This window comes from Hyla sarda, chromosome 1, assembly GCF_029499605.1.
Source record: "Hyla sarda isolate aHylSar1 chromosome 1, aHylSar1.hap1, whole genome shotgun sequence".
Taxonomy (NCBI): domain Eukaryota; kingdom Metazoa; phylum Chordata; class Amphibia; order Anura; family Hylidae; genus Hyla; species Hyla sarda.
The window spans coordinates 166832862-166854197 of NC_079189.1; the positions used below are offsets into that span (position 1 = coordinate 166832862).

Sequence of the window (21336 nt, forward strand, 5' to 3'; positions counted from 1 at the left end):
ATATATATATATATATATATATATATATATATATATATATATAAATGTTGTAGTACTTATACACTACAACATATCTCTAATATAGATTAATTTTTTTATTGAAATAGTTTATTTTATATTTGAAAACCGGCCACTAGGGGTCTCCCTACTTGTGGCCGGCTGCAGCCTGCCGTGACGTCACGACTGAATTAGGACCGATGCCGGGTGGGCAATCGGTCCTAATTCAGTCAGGCTGCGCTCACTCCCGGCCTGTCAATCAGACAGGTGGGAGCAAGCGCTGAGAACACTGAGGATGCGCGCATTGGCTCCCTGGCCTCGCACGCCGGCCCCGCTTCCCGAGATATACACGCAGCTGCTGCTAAGCAGTGCTGCACTGCTGCTGCTGCCGCCACTGTCCTGCACTTGGGTATGTCTTTTTTGGGTGGGGGGTGGTAGCAGATTGCGCGGCAGGGTTCGGGGTAGCGGGTTGCGCGGCCATGAAAAGATATTGTTTTCAACACAGGATGCCTCCAGTTGTTTCACCACTACAACTCTCAGCATGCCTTGCCAGCCAATAGATGTCAGGGCAAGCTGCAAGCTGGGAGTAGTAGTGGTGAAACAGCTGAAGGCACCCTGTATAGATGAGCGAAGGGCAGAAGTCGGCCCCCTGCAGGATCAATGATGTCGCGCCTGCTGGGGAAGTCTGCCTGGTAAGTGAGCACACTACCAGGTAGACAAAAAGGCATAAGATAGTAAAAAAAAAATTTAAAGGCATGGAGGTGGTTAGGGATAGATGGGCAATAGGCAGGGATAGAAAAACAAAGGGATGAGGGACAGAAACCTCCCGTGGTGCAGAAAGACGCAACGGCGTACCTGTACAACCTTTGTCCTTAACAGGTTAAAGGGGTACTCTGCCCACGGACATTTTATCCCCTATCTGGACGGTACCCTGGTCTTCTGACCTTTTTTGTTCAGAACGCTGGGTTTGGGAAGCTGTGGTCGTAATATCATGCCACGCCTCCTCTATTCATGTCTGTGGGAGGGGGCGTGACGAACGACCACAGCCAACATGCCCCCTCCCATAGACATAAATGTTCTGAACATCGGGGTGCTGTCCAGAGATTGCGGGGGTCCCAGCAGCCGGACTCCCCGCGATCAGACGTCTTATCCACTATCCTTTGGATAGGGGATCAGATGTCCAGAGGTGGAGTACCCCTTTTAAGGCAAAGGTTATGAATACTTACATCCCTGGGAAATTTTTTTCTTTTTAATAAATTTGGAAAGATTTCTAAAATACACATTCTCCTTATTGAGTGCAGATTGATAGGACAAAATCTTAATTTTTTTACGTTGGCACAAAGCCTTAAGATAACACAATATTAAAAAGTGAAAGGGTGTGAAGATTTTCCAAATGCATTGTACTTTGTATCAACAGTACTGTAAAAGGAAAATATTAAACAAGAAGAAAACAAACTGCTAACATTTCTCGGCTTATTTTGAAGGTTCATGAGGGTCATTAATTTTGCAATGGGGGGATAAGGACACACAAGTCAAATTTTAAGAAAAGTTTAGGATTTTTTTTAAGTGAGGTTTTGTCGTCATTAAAGGGGTATTCCAGGATTTTTTTTTATTTGACTATGCTACAGGGGCTGTAAAGTTAGTGTAGTTCATAATATAGTGTTTGTACCTGTGCGTGAAGGTTTTCTCACAATTCTCATGTGATTTTCACCCCAATATTTATTTTTGACAGCATACAAAATTACTGTTGTCTCAGATTTCTCCCAGGTTGCAATGCGGCCGAGACCTGACCTCACTAGAAAGCTGATGACAGGGAGCCTGTCTGCTTCAATGGGTGGAGCGATCGTTTGGTGGGAGAGAGATCAATCTGCAACTAATTGCATTTTTGCACCAGCTGTAGGCACCCTGATTAAAAAACACAGGTCTTTTGAATGGATGCAGCTCATTTATGTTTCAATGGGTGGGGTGGCTGATGTGTGGGTCGCAGGAAAATGGAATTAAGCGATTTGTAGGCAAAGAATAAACTCATACAGGAAATACCAGTTCACAAAAAGCTAGCCACGGTGTTATGATAATCTCACAACATAGCCATTTAGCCCCAAGACAAGTGCAGATCCTTCCAAAGCATGTCCATTACTGTCTGCCAGGTACGTACTAAAATCACCTTATGGTGGATAACCCCTTTAAGTTCTATCTATGAGGCCATGGTTAAATAAGATTCAGAAGCCCTGTTCTAGACTACCTCCTGACCCTTTAGTCATAGGGTGGAGCAGTAGTTTACAGTATTAGGGACATTTATCCATTCCCTATGTCACCAGCACTGGCAGATGCTAGTATGATTCATGTGAAGAAAACCAGTCAGGGCTAAATTTAACTATTTAGGACCTGCCATTGTATGGGAGGAAGCACTCTCTTTAGTAAGCATTTAGTTAGAGACAGCTATAGCTATTTGTGTAACTGAACCATTTTGAGGAAGACAGAGAAGAAGTAGAAAAATTCTTGGAAAAGTATGGAGGTATTTATGGAGTTAGTGGAAAAGCTAGACAGTATGTAGAATCGCTCTACTGTCAGATCTCTTACAAGGGATGTGTGTAAATTAAGCATCAAATTTCCCTTATTAATAAATTTGGTTTTACCAAGTCAGCTACTTTAGCATGAGCTTAACTTTAGCCAAGTAAAAGCCGTTCTGCTCCGGAATATGTCACCATGATATAGCGGATTCTATTTTTATTCTGCTTGGAAAATATATTTCTATTTTTCCAAGGAACCAAATTAAAGAAAATAATGAATCGTGTGGCACACAAGTGTACACGCACTTCATCTGTATTTACAAATATGCATTGCATACACATTTCTTTCATTCTCCGTGCCCTTTAGCTGACATTTTTGCTGAGACTTGAAGCTCATCCAAGTGCTTTGCTTTTCCAAGGTATGCTAATTAAAAACTTGCTCAGCAGAATGTAATGTTGCAGTGTTATTTATACTGCTGGAGAATAGCTTCAGCAAATAGTGACCCTCAATAGTGCCGAGAGTTTAGGGGAATTATTCTTTAAACAGCTGTTATGTGTTTAAACTCAATCACTACTCAGAATGAAAGCCGGAACCACATTTGGCATTTGTAGTTCTGTTTCCTGCTGGATATAATATTTGAATATAAGTGCACGTCTGTGCCTTTTTTTTTTTTCTTTCCTTGTTTGTGTGCTGACAGAAGATCTGTAAATCTTTCAGAGACTAAACTGGAACGTTGCCCAGATTTTTAAATTGGTATGGGAGAAGCAGTCACTCTGAAGAGTTAGCAGCCTAATAGAAGCCGTATCTGCAGTACATTGAGGCAGACAGAGCAATCTATTGTCATTGGGTGCTTCTGTGCCATCAGCTTCTTGGCGTTTTGCAAATTGAGGCTCCTCTTCCTACATCAGAGAGATGATTACATGGGTGTTAATGTACGTGATACTTCACGTCTTGGGGGTAGCCTGCGTAGCCTATTCAGCACTGTAGGTTGTTTTCACAGGAATGTTTATAAATATAGTCTGGCACCAGTTATGTAATGTATGTGGAAGAAGATTTATTACTGTTATGTGAAAACACTTGGATTAAAGTGTTTTATGTGCAAGTAGATTGTGTCCTTAGGTTACAGGCTCATATTTATGATGAATGTTTCTGTCATCCTTGCTGTTTTTCTAAATGCATTTTTGTGTACATTTAGCAAATACTTGTACATAATGTATATCGTGAGGAATTACTGTAGTTATTTACCACTGTGTGTGCTGATGTAGGCTGGTTCTACATGGCCATAGTACAGCTGCCTCTTAGAACCCTTATGATCATTTACATTCGGCCCAGTAGATCTGTGTGGCTCTATATATTGAGGCCTAACATTATGAAACCAAAAATTACATCTATAGTCCAGAGCTGTATTCACAATTCTGCAAGCTTCAGAGACCAACCGCTATGATCATACTGTTTTGTTGTTGTATATTGGCAATGACACAATTTTATGGCAAAAAAATATTTATATTTATTTTTGAAGAATGTAAAACATACAGCAGTGTGTACTTGCCATGATACTTTGTGGAAGATAAACTAAAGAACTGTCTGACTGTCTGTGTTGCCCATAGCGACCAATCAGAGCTCTGCTTTTCTTTCTTTCAACAAAAAAATGCCCTAGAGCACACGGAAAGGTATTAATGCCATATATAACATATATGATCCAGAGAATGAAAAAACATAATTCCATGCACCCACAAAAATATAATATGACAGTACTCACAATTAAACATTGTGAAAAAGAAAAAAGACAGTCAATACTGATGGAGTCTCACAAAATGTATATACTGTGCATATTTTATACCATATAGTTCTTGTATAAAACTCTTATCCTCTACTTCCAATATAAAGTCTAATTAAATACTTTCTATGCACTGTGCATGTTAGTTGACCTATAATTGGAGATCGGTACTGTATTTGTTATAGACAGTAGATGATTTATTCACTCACTCAGTGGTAGAAGAACATTGCTATGTACAGTATTTCTTTTCTTTAGTAAAAAAAATGGAAATAGATATGTGCTATGCACTTTGTACACTCACTCATGATGTTATTCATCACATGAATGTGTTATGCACTGTATGTATTGGCTTAATATACAGGGATGTTGAATTGGTAGGGAAATTACAAGTGCTATGCACCATATACCCTAAATTGATCCACAGTAGGAATATATATAAAATACTCTATATTTAGAGGAATGATTACTTATGTGCTATGCATCTAAGTGATATATAATATATGATGTACTTTATATTTTGGTAGATTAATTTATATGCCATGTATCCTAGCAATGTGTAATGTATAGATGATATGTGGATCAATAGGTAGTGTTATGCTGTGCATTATAGCGATATGCAAGGATCAGTAGATGGTCAATATTTGTGTCAACCAGTGAGGATCCAAGCAAATCTATCTATGTATGAATACTTTAGGCCACTAGAAGGCATGCACAGATATATACAGATATACACATACAGATCCATATGTCCATATATAGAAGTCAATAAATGTATATGGCTCATGAATGGCATATGGCGTCAGTAACCAGAGATGGATGCAGTGTCATATACTCTGATCAAGGCTGCAAACAAAAAAAGTAAAACACAAATACTATCTAACCCCCTACATGTTTTACCTCAAATGTGGCAAGGAGAGATTAGGCAATATAAGCTTTCCTTTCTTAACCCATTAACACAGAGTGCTGTATATGAATGGTGGCTGCAATCTAATCAACAATGAAGTGAGCTCCAGAGCTATCAGCAGCCCAGCACGCCCCGTCAATGACCAAAATCAGAGATGAGCAAATTAACCCTTTTAAATGCTGTGATCAATAGTGATTGTGGCAATTAAAATACTAAATAACAGGTGAAGCTCCTGTCAGGTGCCTAATCAGCACCCTGCAACCCAGTTGTGGGGGTGCCAGAGTCCTCTGTGCTAGGCCTTTATGCCTACCATCCATGGGAGATCTGTTGATACAGCCTTCCTCCTGGCTTTTTGTACCAGCAAAGCACTGACTTAATGCTATGTAATTGCTGTGCATTGATCATTATAAGCAATCTAGTCCCCTAGAAGAACTTTAAAAGTGTACAAAATGTAAAAAATAAAAAGGGTCCCTCCCCTGCAGAAATGTCTAAACTATTAAAATTTAACATTATTGATCCCGCATGGTAAGCAGCATAAACAGGAAAAAAAAAAAAAAACACCAGAATTATGGCCATATAATATATCAGAAAAAATAAACTGTAATAAATTATCAAAAAGTCTGATATACAACAAAATGGTACCAACCCATATAGCTCTGTAGACAGAAAAAGAAAAAAGTTTTGTGATTTTTAGCTTCTATTTTTTCTTTTTTTTTTCCTTTTTTTTTTTTTTTTTTAGTAAAATAAAACAAAAGCTACGGTATATAAATTGTGCATCACTGTAATTGTACAGATCCATGTACAATAGTATGTCAGTTTTACTGAAAAATGCATTGTTTAAAAACACAAGGCCCCCAAAATATGCAAAATTGCTTTTTTTCCCTCCCAATTTCATCCAACAATAGTATATTGTATGGTAAAATGAAAGGTGTCAAGCCAAAGTACAACTGGTCCTGCAAAAAACAAGCCCTCACGTGGCTCTGTGGATGGAAAAATAAGAGTGGAGACTCTTAACCCCTTAAGGACGCAGCCCTTTTTCACCTTAAGGACTGAGCCCTTTTTCGCAATTCTGACCACCGTCGCTTTACGAATTAATAACTCGAAAATGCTTTTACCGAATATTCTGATTCTGAGATTGTTTTTTCGTGACATATGCTGCTTTATTTTGGTGGTAAATTTTCGGCATTACTTGCATCCTTTTTTTGTGAAAAATCCCCATATTTCATGAAAACATTGAAGCTCTCTACTTGTAAGGAAAAAGGATATTCCAAAAAATTTAAATTTTTATTCACAAATACAATATGTCCACTTTATGTTGGCATCATGAAATGGACATATTTTTTGGTTTTTGAAAAAAATTAGAGGGCTTTCCCCCCCCCCCCCCCCCCCCCACTGTAGTTTCCCTACCTGGGCCAGGATTCAGCAGTCTCCAGCGACGATCCGGGGTCCCCAGGCATCTTCTCCTCCTACCGGCCTCCATCTTCTCCCCATGTTCCCCTCGACATCCAGGGGTGGGCAGAACAGGGGGTTGCCATGGCAACCCACTGTCCTGCCCTGCCATTGGTCAGAATCAGTTCTGACCAATGGTAGGGGATAGGAGGAGATCGCAGCACTGCGACCTCGCTCCTAGCCCTTAGGATGATTGGGGCTGTCCCTGACAGCTCCGATCATCCCCATTTTTTGAGTGATCGGGTCACCAGAGACCCGATCAGCCCGGAATAGCAGAAAATCGCATGTATGAATTGACATGCGATTTTCTGCGATCGCCGACATGGGGATGTCTCAGGACCCCCCTCGGCGATGTGCCGGGATGCCTGCTGAATGATTTCAGCAGGCATTCCGGTCCCCAACCGGCTAGCGGCGGGGACCGGAATTCCCACGGGCGTATGCATACGCTCGACGTCTTTAAGGACTCGGGATGCAGGGCATATGCATACGCCCGGCGTCCTTAAAAGGTTTAAATGCAAGGATGAGGAAATCAAAATGCAAAAATTAAATTGGCCCAGCCTTTAAGGGGTTAAACTATTCTGGTATAATGAAAGCTGAGCTCTGATTGGTTACAATGGGCACCTAAGACAGTTTATTCACACATGCAAATTTACTGTCAACTTGTTGTTTTGCTGGTTTTGTCATTGACTTTCCTGCCACACCACTGCCACAAACTGGCAGCAAATGGATGGGTTGTGGAAGTAAAATATCTATCGATCTATCTTACAATCTCAGCCACTTTTGCGTGTAACGTTCAGTCATGTTTTTTCTTACTAGCATATTCCTAAAGGTAAAAGAAAGGGGGGGGGGGGGGGGGGCTGTGCAAATCGAAAAGTGTGAATCTGGCTCATATGCTTTTCGCCTATCTACATCACTGATGCTACTTGATATCTAACGGTTTACAGACCTAACAAGTTACCTTTAACAATCATCTGAATTCCTACAGTGCATTGCTCTCTGCTAACAAAAAGCCAGCGGAATGTTTTGACTAGCTTTTAGATGTGATTGGAGGAGGAAACATCATGTGACCCAGTATTAGTGTAAGATTAATGACGTAAATCATCATTTTATGTAGACTGTTCTAATAAATGTTGTAAAATTCTATTTTAGTAGAGTTCTCCTTGCGTAGAAGGTGTGATCCATGTCCACCACAATAATCTACATCTTTACAGTACCCTGTATTATCTGCAGGGCCAGGAAGGGTCACCTATTTCAGTGCTGCCACTTCCATAAAACAAAATGAGATTGTGTTTAGCCTGATAAGATTGCTCGCACTGTTACAGGTTTATTGCCTTGTATTCCGGGAGAACCGAGCAGATTCCCAATGTCACAATATAAGGTGCATGCTAATGCTGTCTGCACTTGTTTCTGGATTTACTTTTGAAAGTATTGCTTTTTTTTTTATATTCCCGATCTGCATGTGTGTTTTGCTTGTCAGCTGTCCTATCTTGACAAAAGAATATCATTAAAGACTTTTTCTGCTGGTTGAGTTAGACAGCTGCAGGTACTGGCACAATACAAAAATCCATAATCACGGAGAGTAACTAAAGCATATTGCCGTTTTTTCAGTAGAACAAAACACATCTGGCACAAGCTCTGTTAATTTGTTATCTGTGCATCATGAATAATGCACCAGCTACAGCTGGCACATCCTAAACCTATTTGCCAAGCTATGAAATAGAGCACATTTTATTCCTCAGTACCTTTGTCTGTGTTAAATGTCTAGCTTTTCATAACTCCTTAATCAGTATCATCCACTGCTCCAGTGACGGCGCGTGCTTCAGGTTGATTTCTATCTTCAAGTAGCTTTTTATATTAGTAGTTTTAAGCAGCCTGAAAGCATTTTGTTTATCTGACTTTCAGGAGGCCGCAATATTGGCAGCTACTCATTTAGCAAATTTTAAAAAATGTTACAGCTTCTGTGGCTTCTTAAAGGTTGATTACTGTAATGCGTCTTCAATCTAGATTTCACAACCATATAAAAACAACATATAAAACGCAAAGTATTGCAGCAGGCTCATATTGTTTCCCAAGCGGAATCACATGAAAAATAAGCAAAATAAGGATTGCTAACACGGAACTGGTCACATTAACTGGAATACTGTTTTGTTTTAGAGGGCCGCACTTGTTTGTACATTCTTACAAAAAAAATAAAGTAAATGAAATCTGAATAGCCTCACAAAACACGCAATTCAACTATCACATATGTCATCCTTTATTTTTCCTTTGGGTGATCTTTGTGTGGTACAGATTTTCTGCCACTGGAAATGGTAGATACCAAATCATAATATACATTTTGGCTTGCTGGTAAATTGATTACAGATAAAAAGGATTTACAGTAGAGCTATCAGCTGAAAAGCACATGGCTAGATGGGGCTAGTCCTCAGGATTCTGGGCATACCGTGAATACTGTTATCTCTATAGTTCTTTGCAGTGCTGAGATAAAAAGCCTTTTTATTGTGTACATAAAGTTCAAAAGCCCAGTTTGCGTTCTCCAGCACAGTAAGATCCCAGGTAAGTCCTGCCCATGTCGTCTTCATTTCTTCCCACTGGCCCGTTTTCTTCCACCTATCCTATTTCACGGACAGCCACTAGATAAAGAGGACATGGGTTGGACTTACCTGCACTCTTGTCACGCTGGGAGACAGCTCCTGGGCTTTTGTGCCTCATGTCCACTTTAAAGCAAATGCACTGCACACATGAGCACTGTTGGGTCCTCAGCATCATTGTGGCTCAGCAGATATTCACCCATCATTGTGTATTAAATCCATCAATGCTCCAGATCCTTCAGAGCAAGTTTAACTTCATGGAGTTGCTCTATATTTTGGATAAGTTTAAGTGAGGGCTTCCTCCATTAAAGGGAACCGATCATCAGATTTTACCCTATATAACGCTTGGCAAAGCATTATATAGGGTAAAATCTTTATTTTCACCATTCCCGGGGGATGCTCCTGCCCCCAGGGATGGTGAAGATATGAAGTTATAAACTAGTCACCGCCGCCGCCGTAAGTAGTCCCCTGGGCGGGGAGCTCTTCTCACCTACTCCCGTTCTTCGGCCGGCAGCGACGCCACCTTCGCTTGATTGATGGGCAGCGTCATCGCTCTGCTTTGTCTGTTCAGTGAGCGGAACAATGACGCGGCCCATCAATCAAGCGGAGGGGCGTCGCCTGCAGAAGAACAGGAATAGGTGAGTGGAGCTCCCCGCCCAGGGGACTACTTACGGCCGTGGTGGTGACTAGTTTATAACTTCATATCTTCACCATCCCTGGGGCAGGAGCGTCCCCCGGGGATGGTGAGGACAACAATTTTACCCTATATAATGCTTTACCAAGCATTATATAGGGTAAAATCTGATGATTGGTTCCCTTTAAATGTGCACTATCGGATACAAAAACTTTTGATTATGCTGTGAAGCATGCAAAACCAACAGGTTTTGCAATTGCTTTCATTAGAAAATTTTCAGTATTTCATACTGAGAAAGCCAGTCAAACAACTGCCCCCCCCCCCCCCCCTGCCTGCTTGGACACATGCCAGTCCTGCTGTGTCCATGCGTCATCACCTACATCATGGACACACGTCCTTGATTGACAGCTTTGAGCGCAGGGCTCACAGCTGGAGCAAAAATCCTCCCACTGTCCGCTTGTGTCCCGCTACTGTGAGTGAGGACAAGCTGGGAGTTGTAGTTTTGCTAATGCTATGGGAATGTGGAGACAGCATACTGAGGGAGGGGGCGCACTTCTGTAGTGAAGGAGCTGAGGGAGGGGGGCGGAGACCTGCACATTGAGGCCACAGCCCCTCCCTTTGAGAGGAATTCGGACTAGTGAGCTAAATTAAAAGGGTAATAAAAAATAAATAAAGGTGCTAGACACAAAAATTAGATGTACATGGTCAGGATTAGGTACTGAGTGATATATATAAAAAAAAATTTTTTTGTTGGATTTGACTGGTACGCTTTAAACTTATTTTTTAAGGTTAGTATCACACAGTTTTTCTTTGCTTTTATTTTTTATATATATATATTTTTTTTTAACCTGTCCCTGCAGTTTTTATTTTATTTTTTAAACTCCATAACGACACAGGACATATATTTACATCCTGCGCCGGCTCCCATCCCACGATATAACATGGGGTCACACAGTGACCCCGTGTCATATCGGGTCGGTCCTGGCGGCCATCAACGGCCGGAACCCACGGCTAATACCGGACATCACTGATTGCGGTGGTGCCCGGTATTAACCCTTCAGACGCAGCGATCAAAGTTGACCGCCGTGTCTGAAGTGAAACCAAAAGCATCCCGACAGCTCAGTTGGGCTGTTCGGGACTGCCGCGATAAAATCGCAGTGTCCCGAACAGCCTGACTGGACAGCAGGAGGGACCCCTACCTGCCTCCTCGCTGTCCGATTGCTGAATGACTGCTCCGTGCCTGAGATCCAGGCAGGAGCTGTCAAGCGCCATTTACACTGATCAATGCCATGCCATGCTATTGCATGGCAGTGAACAGTGTAAGAGATCAATGTATGCAATGTTATAGTCCCCTATGGGGGCTATAACATTGCAAAAAAAAATGTAAAAAAATGTGATTTAACCCCTTCCCTAATAAAAGTCAGAATCACCTCCCTTTTCCCATAGAAAAAAAAAAACAATGTAAATAAATATAAACCTATGTGGTATCACCGTGTGCGTAAATATCCAAACTATAAAAAATATATAGTTAAAACGCACGGTCAGTGGCCTACACGTAAAAAAAAATTCCAAAGTCCAAAATAGCGTATTTTTGGTCACTTATTATACCATTAAAATTTTTTTAAAAAGTGATCAAAAAGTCTGATCAAAATGAAAATGGTAAGGATAAAAAGTTCCCATAACGGCGCAAAAAATGAGTCCTCATACATCCCCATATGCGGAAAAATAAAAAAGTTATAGTTGTCAGAAGAGGATATTTTTAAACGTATAAATTTTCCTGCATGTAGTTATGATTTTTTCCAGAAATACGACAAAATCAAACCTATATAAGTAGGGTATCATTTTAACCGTATGGACCTACAGAATAATGGTAGGGTGCCATTTTTATCGGAAAATTTACTGCGTAGAAACGGAAGCCCCCGAAATCACAAAATTGTGTTTTTTGTCGCACAATGATTTTTTTCATTTTGCCGTAGATTTTTGGGTAAAATGACTGATGTCATTAAAAAGTAGACATCATCTGGATATTTAAGTACAAATGTGATTTTTTAAATGTAAGGAGGAAAAAACAAAAATGCGAAAACTGAAAAAAGCTTGGTCCTTAATATAAAGATATATCCTCTAGAGCTATGTTTACGTTTATATAGTGCCTTGAAATACATAGAATTATTTTATATATTTTTTTGATTAGGGCTTTTTTACTTTGCTAAACCAGGTCTGATTTATCCTCGAATATTGTAATATTTGTGCAGTTTTTGGATGTTGTGTAGTTCAAAAGGTTGTCCAATCAGGACAACCCTTGTTCAAAATTCAAATTAGAGCATATGGACATCATAGAGGGTGATCATACTAGACCCTATTCACATCAGGTTTCAGGGTAATGTCCAAAGTATACATAAAGGAAATCACAAAAAGTTACTCCAGTGTATACCGCGGCAGGGCCCTTTAATTTAATAGACAGACAGTAGCCACTAGTTGACTATGTTCAGTCTATTACAATGAATAAGCCAACTACAGTAACGCCCCTTTTTGCTGGTACTCCATTATATACCTAGGGCATAACTCTAAATGTGATGGTAAATGGGGGCTTACCTGGAGGGGACGTTCATCTAAAAAATATTACATACATTTGTAGCTGGCTTTATCTCTGTAGCAGGTCTGGCTACCAAGGTTCATGGAAAACATTCAGCTACTCGCCATGGTTTATCTTATATTGAAAAATTGTTTAGCCATTGCATAATTTGTATTCATAAAAGTGCTGTCAGACAATCCTACTTGCAGAGGTTAATTCATTGTAGCAGAAAAAGAACACTTCAGCATTGTCCTATTACCTATGTTAGTAGAAGCCGGTTTGTCTTTAGAGAGAGCAAGTAGTTTACCTAAGGCCATGTGTACTCAGAAGTGTTAATATTTTTAGACAATAAATCAAGTGGTATCGTATATACTCGAGTATAAGCCGACCCGAATATAAGCTGAGGCCCCTAATTTTACCCCAAAAACCCAGGAAAAGTTATTGACTCGACTATAAGCCTAGGGTGGGAAATACATCATCCCCCCACGTAATCATCCAAACCCCCGTCATCATCCAGACCCCCATCATCATCCCCCCCTTCATCATCACCCCCTGTCAATCCCTTCATCAGTGGTCTTCAACCTGCGGACCTCCAGATGTTGCAAAACTACAACTCCCAGCATGCCCGGACAGACACTGCGGCCTTCGTCATCATCCAGCCCCCACCCCCCTTTTGTTTTGTACTCACCTCCCCTCGGCGGGATGTTAGGATGAGCTGGTCCGGGCCATCTATGCTGCAGGGACCGTCCGGTAGGGATGGTTAGTCGTTGCGTGCTGTCCATTTTCACCGGGGGCCTCTTCTCCGCGCTTCGGCCCGGAGTAGTGACGTTGCCTTGACGACAATGCACAGGGACGTTGCACATGAACTTCCCTGTGCCTTCCGTCGTCAAGGCAATGTCACTACTAAGGGGCCGAAGCGCGGAGATGAGGCCCCCCGGTGAAAATGTACAGCCCGCAACGACTAACCATACCCGCCGGACGGTTCCTGCAGCATAGATGGCCTGGACCAGCTCACCCTAACGTCCCACCGAGGGGAGGTGAGTACAAAACAAAAGGGGGGGGGGGGTCTGGATGATGACGAAGGCTGCAGTGGTCTTCAACCTGCGGACCTCCAGAGGTTTCAAAACTACAACACCCAGAATGCATCGGCTGTCCGGGCTTGGTGGAAGTTGTAGTTTTGCAACATCTGGAGGTTGAAGACCACTGATGAAGGGATTGACAGGCGGAGTTCACTCGAGTATAAGCCGATGGGGGCGTTTTCAGCACGAAAAATCGTGCTGAAAAACTCTGCTTATACTCGAGTATATACGGTAAGTGGCAAGGTGTAACAGTCTACTCATCCTAGAGATTCTGAGGTTATTTATTGGGAACAGATTGATATAATATAATCCTTCTCCTCTTTTCCTGAAAGGGCTGTGTCTATATGATCTCTGTATTCCAACCCAATGTATTTCTGTAAGGAGGGTTTAAAGATATTCTGACCACATGGACATCTGTAATTAAACTTCAAATGAGATTCATTTTCACTTTTATCGGGGCTGATATATTTTGACTTCTGTGCACTTCAGGGCATTTACCAAAGTACACTATAAAAATGCTGCCACTAATAATCTACACTGCGGCTCTTTTCATAGATTTATAAATGAAGGTTATCCTTGTTTCAGCGTTGTAAAATAATTCACCGTTTTCATTATTTTGTGACTCATTTGGGCAAAATGGACTTGGCATTTGATTAAACCCGTGTCTGCTTTCTGCCACAGAAACATTTAAATAGTTTGTTATAGAATGAATCGCTTTTATTGCGGCTTTTCTAAGTGGGATTATGATCATCAAGTGACCTCTAAATGAATGTGCAAACTTTATCCTCACGAGTCGGCACACGCCGAGGGTAAAATACTGGGGGATCAAGAGGCATTACTGAAGATTTACACTACAGCTGCATGCATAGATATGTTGTATGGCTTCAATATCCTAATCATATTATTAGTACTTGAAATTATTCTATCAAAGTATGATTAGTAGTTAAAGGGTTTATCCAGGAAAAAACTTTTTTTTTTTTTTTTTTTATATCTACTGGCTCCAGAAAGTTAAACAGATTTTTTAAATTACTTCTATTAAAAAATCTTAATCCTTTCAGTACTTATGAGCTTCTGAAGTTAAGGTTGTTCTTTTCGGTCTAAGTCCTCTCTGATGACACGTGTCTCGGGAAACGCCCAGTTTAGAAGCAAATCCCCATAGCAAACCTCTTCTAAACTGGGCGGTTCCCAAGACAGGTGTCACCAGAGAGCACTAAGACAGAAAAGAACAACCTTAACTTCAGAAGCTCATAAGTACTGAAAGGATTAAGATTTTTTAATAGAAGGAATTTACAAATCTGTTTAACTTTCTGGAGCCAGTTGAGATTTATATAAAAGTTTTTTCCTGAAATACCCCTTTAATTAGGAGTTATTACTTGAGAAGCACTTCTGAGGAAGTAAGGGTTAAATAATATATCCAATGTAGAAGACACTGAATAATGTTTTAATGTTTCTCATTGCATTTGCAGAAGTCAGCTGAACGATCAGAAGAGACACAATCAAGAATTAGTTTCTCAGTTGGAAACCACCCATGAGAAAAATGTTGAGGTAAAAAGACACCATGAGTTAAATTATATTTGTATGTAAGATATTTATCTACCAAAAAGTTTTGTTTGTTTTTTTAACCCCTTATGTACCCAGACCGTTTTGGCCTTAAAGTGGTACTCTGGTGGAAAACTTTTTTTAATTTTTTTAATCAACTTGAGCCAGAAAGTTAAACAGATTTGTAAATTACTTCTATAAAAATAAAAACCTTAATCCTTCCAGTACTTATTAGCTGCTGAATACTACATAGAAAATTATTTTCTTTTTGGGACACAGAGCTCTCTGCTGACATCACTAGCGCAGTGCTCTCTGCTGACACCTCTGTCCATTTTAGGAACTGACCAGAGCATATGTTTATGTTTGCTATGGCGATTTTCTCCTACTCTGGACAGTTCTTAAAATTGACAGAGATGTCAGCAGAGAGCACTGTGCTCGTGATTCAGCAGAGAGCTCTGTGTTCAAAAAAGAAAATAATTTCCTCTGTAGTATCAGACGCTAATAAGTACTGGAAGGATTAAGATTTTTAATAGAAGTAATTTACAAATCTGTTTAACTTTCTGGCACCAGTTGATTAAAAAAAAAAAGTTTTCCACCGGAGTACCCCTTTAAGGACCCAGCCAATTTTAGTTTTTGCACTTAAGTTTTTTAATCCTCCCCTTCTAAAAATCATAACACTTTGAATTTTGCATGTAAAGACCCATATAAGGGCTTGTTTTTTGTGTCATCAATTGTACTTTGTAATGACATCACTTATTTTTATAACATTATGTGCAGCGAAAGTTAGAAAAAAAAGACCATTTTGTAAATTTTAGTGGCTTCCGTTTCTACACAGTGCAATTTTCAGTAAAAATTACACCTTATCTTTATTCTGTAAGTCCATACGGTTACAAGGATACACAAATTTTTCGGTACTATTTTGGTTTTGATGGAACTTTTTGCTCGCTTTTTATAAAAAAAAATTTTATGGTAAATGAAGTGACCAAAAATGCACATTTTTTTTTTTTTTTTTTTTTTTTTTTTTATGTGTACGCCACAGACCTTGCAGTTTAGCTAACATAATATGTTAATAGTTCGGACATTTAGGCACATGGCGGTACCACATATGATATATATATATATATTTTTTTTTTAAATGCGAAAAGGGGGGTGATTCACACTTTTACTATGGAAGGGGTTAATTCACTTTTATAATTATTATTTTTCCTTTTTTTATTTTTATTTTTAGCCCCCATAAGGGACTATGCCATGCAATCTTTTGTTTGAATATACTGATCAATACTATGCCATAGCATAGCATTGATCAGTGTTATCTGTGCTCTGCTGCTCCAGCCTGCATGGCTGGCTGGGAGCTGCAGAAGACCAATCGGATGGCGAGGAGGCAGGTAAAGGCCCTCAACTCAGCTGATCGGGACATCGCGGTTTCACAGCGATAGTCCCGATCAACTCCGCTGAGCTGCCGGGATATTTTTACTTTCGGTTTAGACTCCGCAATCAACTTCCGGGGGTGCCCGGCATTAACCATGGGTCCTGACTGCTGATAGCAGTCGGGACCCATCGGGTTTACAGCATGCTCAGCTTGTGAGCATGCTTTAAACCACGGTAACTGGACCAGGGCATTTTTTTTCATATAATCTGGCTTAAACAGATTTGTAAATGACTTCTATTAAAAACTCCTAACCCTTCCAGTACTTATCAGCTGCTGCATACTGGAGAGGAAGTTGAGATGTACTTTTCTGTCTGACCACAGTGCTCTCTGCTGACACCGCTGTACGTATCAGAAATTGTCCAGAGTAGGAGCAAATCCTCATAGCCAACTTCTCCTGCTCTGGACAGCTCTTGATATGGACAGAGGTGTCAGCAGAGAGCACTGTGGTCAGACTGAAAAGAACAACTCAACTTCCTCTCCAGTATACAGCTGCTGATAAGTACTGGAAGGGTTAATATTTTTTATGGAAATAGTTTACAAATCTGTTTAACTTTCTGGAGCCAATTGATATGAAAACATTTTTTTTTCACTGGAGTACCTCTTTAAGGACCGGGACGCAAGGGCGTACCTGTATGTATAACAGGTTAAGGGAATATTTTTAGCAGTCTAGAAATAGTTTTTTATATTTTCTTTGCAATGGCCGTTCTACAAATGAAAAACCTTTGTATTTGCTGGCATCAGCAATACTGCAGAAAAACAAATCCTTTCTAGAAGGGCAGCTTGATCTGATTGGTTGCTATGGGAAACTTTTACTCTGTTTGGAAAACGGAGTACAGTTTCACCCACCACACTCAGGCCTGATCACTAAAAATCCCACAATAACCTCTAAAGATCTGCAGGCCTCACTTGCCTCAGTTAAAGGAGTAGTCCAGTGGTGACCCAGTGGTGAATAACTTATCCCCTATCCTAATGATAGGGGTTAATTATTAGATCGCGGGGGTCCGACCGCTGGGGCCCCCTGTGATCTCCTGTACGGAGCCCCGACAGCCCGCGGAACTCAATGTTCCAATGTGAGGTGGAATTTTGCGGACGCTGGGGAGCGGAGTAACCCTTTAAAATCCCAACAAATTTGCTTATTTTTTTCTTCACACACTGTTTGATGTTTTCTTTTTCAAGTGTTATTTTCTTCACAATTGTGATGAAACTGGTCATTTCAATTTGAATGTGTTAGATTTGTAAATGCATGTTAATTGAGATTTTAAACCCGTGTGACATGTGCAGTTATCTGGGAAGATCTGTCCAGGCTAGACATTATGCATAAATACAGAAGTGAAAAAGTATTAACACATTTTTATTTCTAAATATTAGGACTGCACGATATATTGCATTCGTGTTCTGCAATATAACAATTTTACCCTTACAAAAATGTGTGATTATCTAGGCACTGCTGGGAGGAGCAACAGTGAGACGCATTCTGGAGGGGCTGGGCCACACTGCCCGGGAGCCGATTGTCGCCTCTAGCCCGGCCCTCAAGTATGCATCCCACTGTTGCTCCTCCCAAGATTGTCTAGAGAGGACTTAACCCCTCAATGACTGGCCTTTGTATATAAACGGCGGCAGGTCTTTGAAGCTGAGCTTCATTCATACCAGTTTGGTATTTCCGTAACTTCTTACCTGTGGCTAATGCCGGGGTCCCGATCAGCTGATGGAGAACCTAAGCCCACCCTATCTGCCTTCTTCTCCTCTAATTGATGCTCCAATAACACTGATCAATGCTGTGCTTCAGTGTATGCAATCTAAAGATTCAATGTAATAGTCCCCTATAAGTGAATAAAATGTAAAAACAGATAAAAATGTGAATATGTCCCTCCTCTAATAAAAGTTTAAATCACCATCATTGTCCTCATTTGTTTAATAAAGTAATGTAAACAAAAATAAACATATGTGATATCACTGCGTGTATAAATGTCCGAACTAATACAATTTAATGTTAAATGGGCACTATCATTCTAACTAGTTTTTCGGATTGCACTCCTTATGGTAAATAAAAAACTTTCTAATGTACTTTTGATTTAAAAAATGAAGTTTTCTTTGTCTTATTTGTGTTTAAAAAAGCTGCCACTAGGTGTCTCCCTACTTGTTCAGAGCACATTTCCACCACCTTTTGCACAGACTTTAGACTCTAGACTGGCTTGGCAGAAGTCCAAAATCAGGAAATGCAGTCCGGAGTGCTGAAGGGGTGGGGGGGGTGGGGGGGGGGAATGCAGCCTTAGCCAATCATAGCTTCTCTCACACTGAACTGCTCTGGGCTGTGTGTAGCATAGTGAGGGAGGAAGTTCTCCCCTGTATGGCTTCAGATGATGTCACGCTTGCTGGGTAACACCCCTTCCCAATCTTTGAATCTGACTGACTGAGACTGAGGAGAAAATACAGAGCAATATCAAGGTAGAAAACTAAAAAATAATAAAGGCAGGGGGTGGTTTATCATGCTGGGGGCAGTGAACTGGGAGGATTATAAAATGTAACAAGATCATGAGAGGTACTGCACAGTCAACGGCATAAAGGGGAAAAAAAACGGAATTGCAGATTTTTGGTCACTTCATATACCATGCAAAATTAATAAAAAAGTGATCAAAAATTTTCATCAAAACAAAATTGGCACCAATAAAAACAACATATCATAGCGCAAAAAATAAGCGCTCCATACAGCCCCTTATACGGCAGAAGAGAACCATTTTAAGCACAGATATTTTAATGTAGTGAATTAAAACAAAACCTATATAAATTGGGTATTAGAGTGATCATATGGGCCTTCAGAATAAAGACAATGTGTCATTTTTACTAAGTGAACTGCGTAGAAACAAAATCCTTCGAAATTTGTTAAATTGCTTTTTTTTTTTTACTTCTCCCTTTTCTTTTTTTTTTTGTTCGTTTCACTGTAGATTTTAATAAAAGTGATGTTCTTACAAAGTACAATTGATGGCACAAAGCAAGCCCTTGTATGGGTCTGTAGGTGAAAAATTATGGCTTTTATGGTAAGCATTATGGCTTTTAAAAGGCAAGGAGGAAAAACTGAAGACTGCCGATGAAATCGAATCGCTATTGGTCACGGCATTTAACCATTTCAATGACCGACATTGGAGCCAGATGTCCATCATTACCGGCAGATGTCAGCTGCTGATAGCAGCGGTGATCTGCCAGTTATGACTCGGGCCCGCATCATGTTACCCTCACCTGACCCATGACGTATTGGTACGGGGTTAAGGGTAGTCACTTCCTCCAAGCACTCCATGGTGCTGCGTGGAAAGGAGCAACGCAATATCGCCACAGAATGTTCAAACTGTATGCCAGGCACGTGAAATGCAGAGGAGGAATTAAGATTGTTTCTTCCCATTTCATATCCAATCCCCTCCATTTTTTGGTCAATGAACATGAAATAGATGGGATTGCATATCCTTCATTTCTATGAAATGGGGAGATTGGAAATGAAATGGGGGGGGGGGGGATTTTCACAATTTGTTTGTTATATTGCAATCCCATATCGAAATCACGAAGTTTTACCTTCATAATGGCAGTTGCACATTTTCCCCAAATTGCCCTACTAAATACGGTTTCTTTGAGATAACAGTACTTGCTAATTCCATGTCTTTTTGAAGCTCTCCACAAGTGGTCCTTGGGCTCTTGGACAACTTTTCTGTTTTTTTTTTATTACTCCTCTGTCAGAAATCTTGTGAGGAGCACCTGGTCGAGGCAAATTTATGGATCTGTATTATGGACCCAAGGCTCCTTTTACACTACTGTTTTCGTCCGGTACATCCGTTAGGAAGATAGCGGGAGAAAAATTTGTGCATGTCACGTCTTTATCATAACGGGACCCATTCAAGCGAATGTGATCGTCTTTGCCCGTTATAACTCCCGTTTTTCTCCATTACAATAACTGATGTTAACCCCCTTGTCGCAAATGGACGTTCATTAACGTCCATCTGCGGCTCCCATGGTATGACACGCGCTCAGCAGATGAGCGCGTGTCCTGGTAGGCCATCATTTGGAAGTTAACCAGCTGATATTTATTTGCACTGACAAGGGGCTGGATTTTATTTTAATAACAGCTGTTGTCTTGGCTTTCCATGCCTTTTGCACCTCTTTCTTCCTGCGTTCAGTACTTCTCCCCTGCGTTCTTTCACATTATTACACATATCTTCATTTCTGAGTTTGTTTGTTGTTTTTTTTTTTTTATCTACAGACCACTTGGGTTGTTACCAACACCTGGCGAAAATTTTATGTTAATAGCACCTTTGAAAATTGTGAGAAAAATGGTGACATGTTCAATACTTTATTATCCGCTGTATATTTCTCCCTGGGGACACCAAAACATAGCAGTCCCCATTATTATGTATATCCTCTTCAGTTATACTCCTTACATAAATTGGTTTGAGCCTTACAATAAGGTAGAAAATGAACATGAAAATTCAGATATTCGGAACACTTATAGAACATCTCCCTATAACTTATATTGCGGTATAATATAATGTTTTATCTTTTTATTAACTAGTTAGAAAACTCGATAGCAGATTTACAGCAAAAAAGCATCAGGCTTCAGAAACGTCTGGACCAAGCAGAAGAGCGAGCAGTAGAGGCTTCAAAACAGGTATCACTTTATGACAAGATTTAAATGGGCACTGTCATTTGCAAAAACTTTTCATAAAATGTAGATAACATTATGTTCAGGATGCTGGGGTCAGGAGGCAGTGGTTGTGATGTCACACCACACCCCATTGTGACTGGCCCCTTGTGTCTGCACGTAGATTGCAGTGGGGGCTCCCAGCGGCCTGATCCCCGGATAGGGGATAAGATGTT

The 21336-nt window shown here is 40.5% G+C and overlaps 1 protein-coding gene across 5 annotated transcripts in view; it reads left to right on the forward strand.

Annotated features, from left to right (window-relative positions):
* The window catches only part of SCLT1 (sodium channel and clathrin linker 1), a 304861-nt gene that overhangs the window by 137475 nt on the left and 146050 nt on the right, over positions 1-21336 (forward strand). For all 5 annotated transcript variants that reach the window (XR_008890865.1, XR_008890864.1, XM_056563484.1 and 2 more), the window contains 2 exons: positions 14978-15056; positions 21032-21127. Coding sequence is in view for 3 of the 5 variants with exons in the window: in XM_056563484.1 (XP_056419459.1) it covers positions 14978-15056; positions 21032-21127 (175 nt within the window). In the remaining 2 variants the exon portion in view is untranslated. The remainder of the gene's footprint in view (positions 1-14977; positions 15057-21031; positions 21128-21336) is intronic.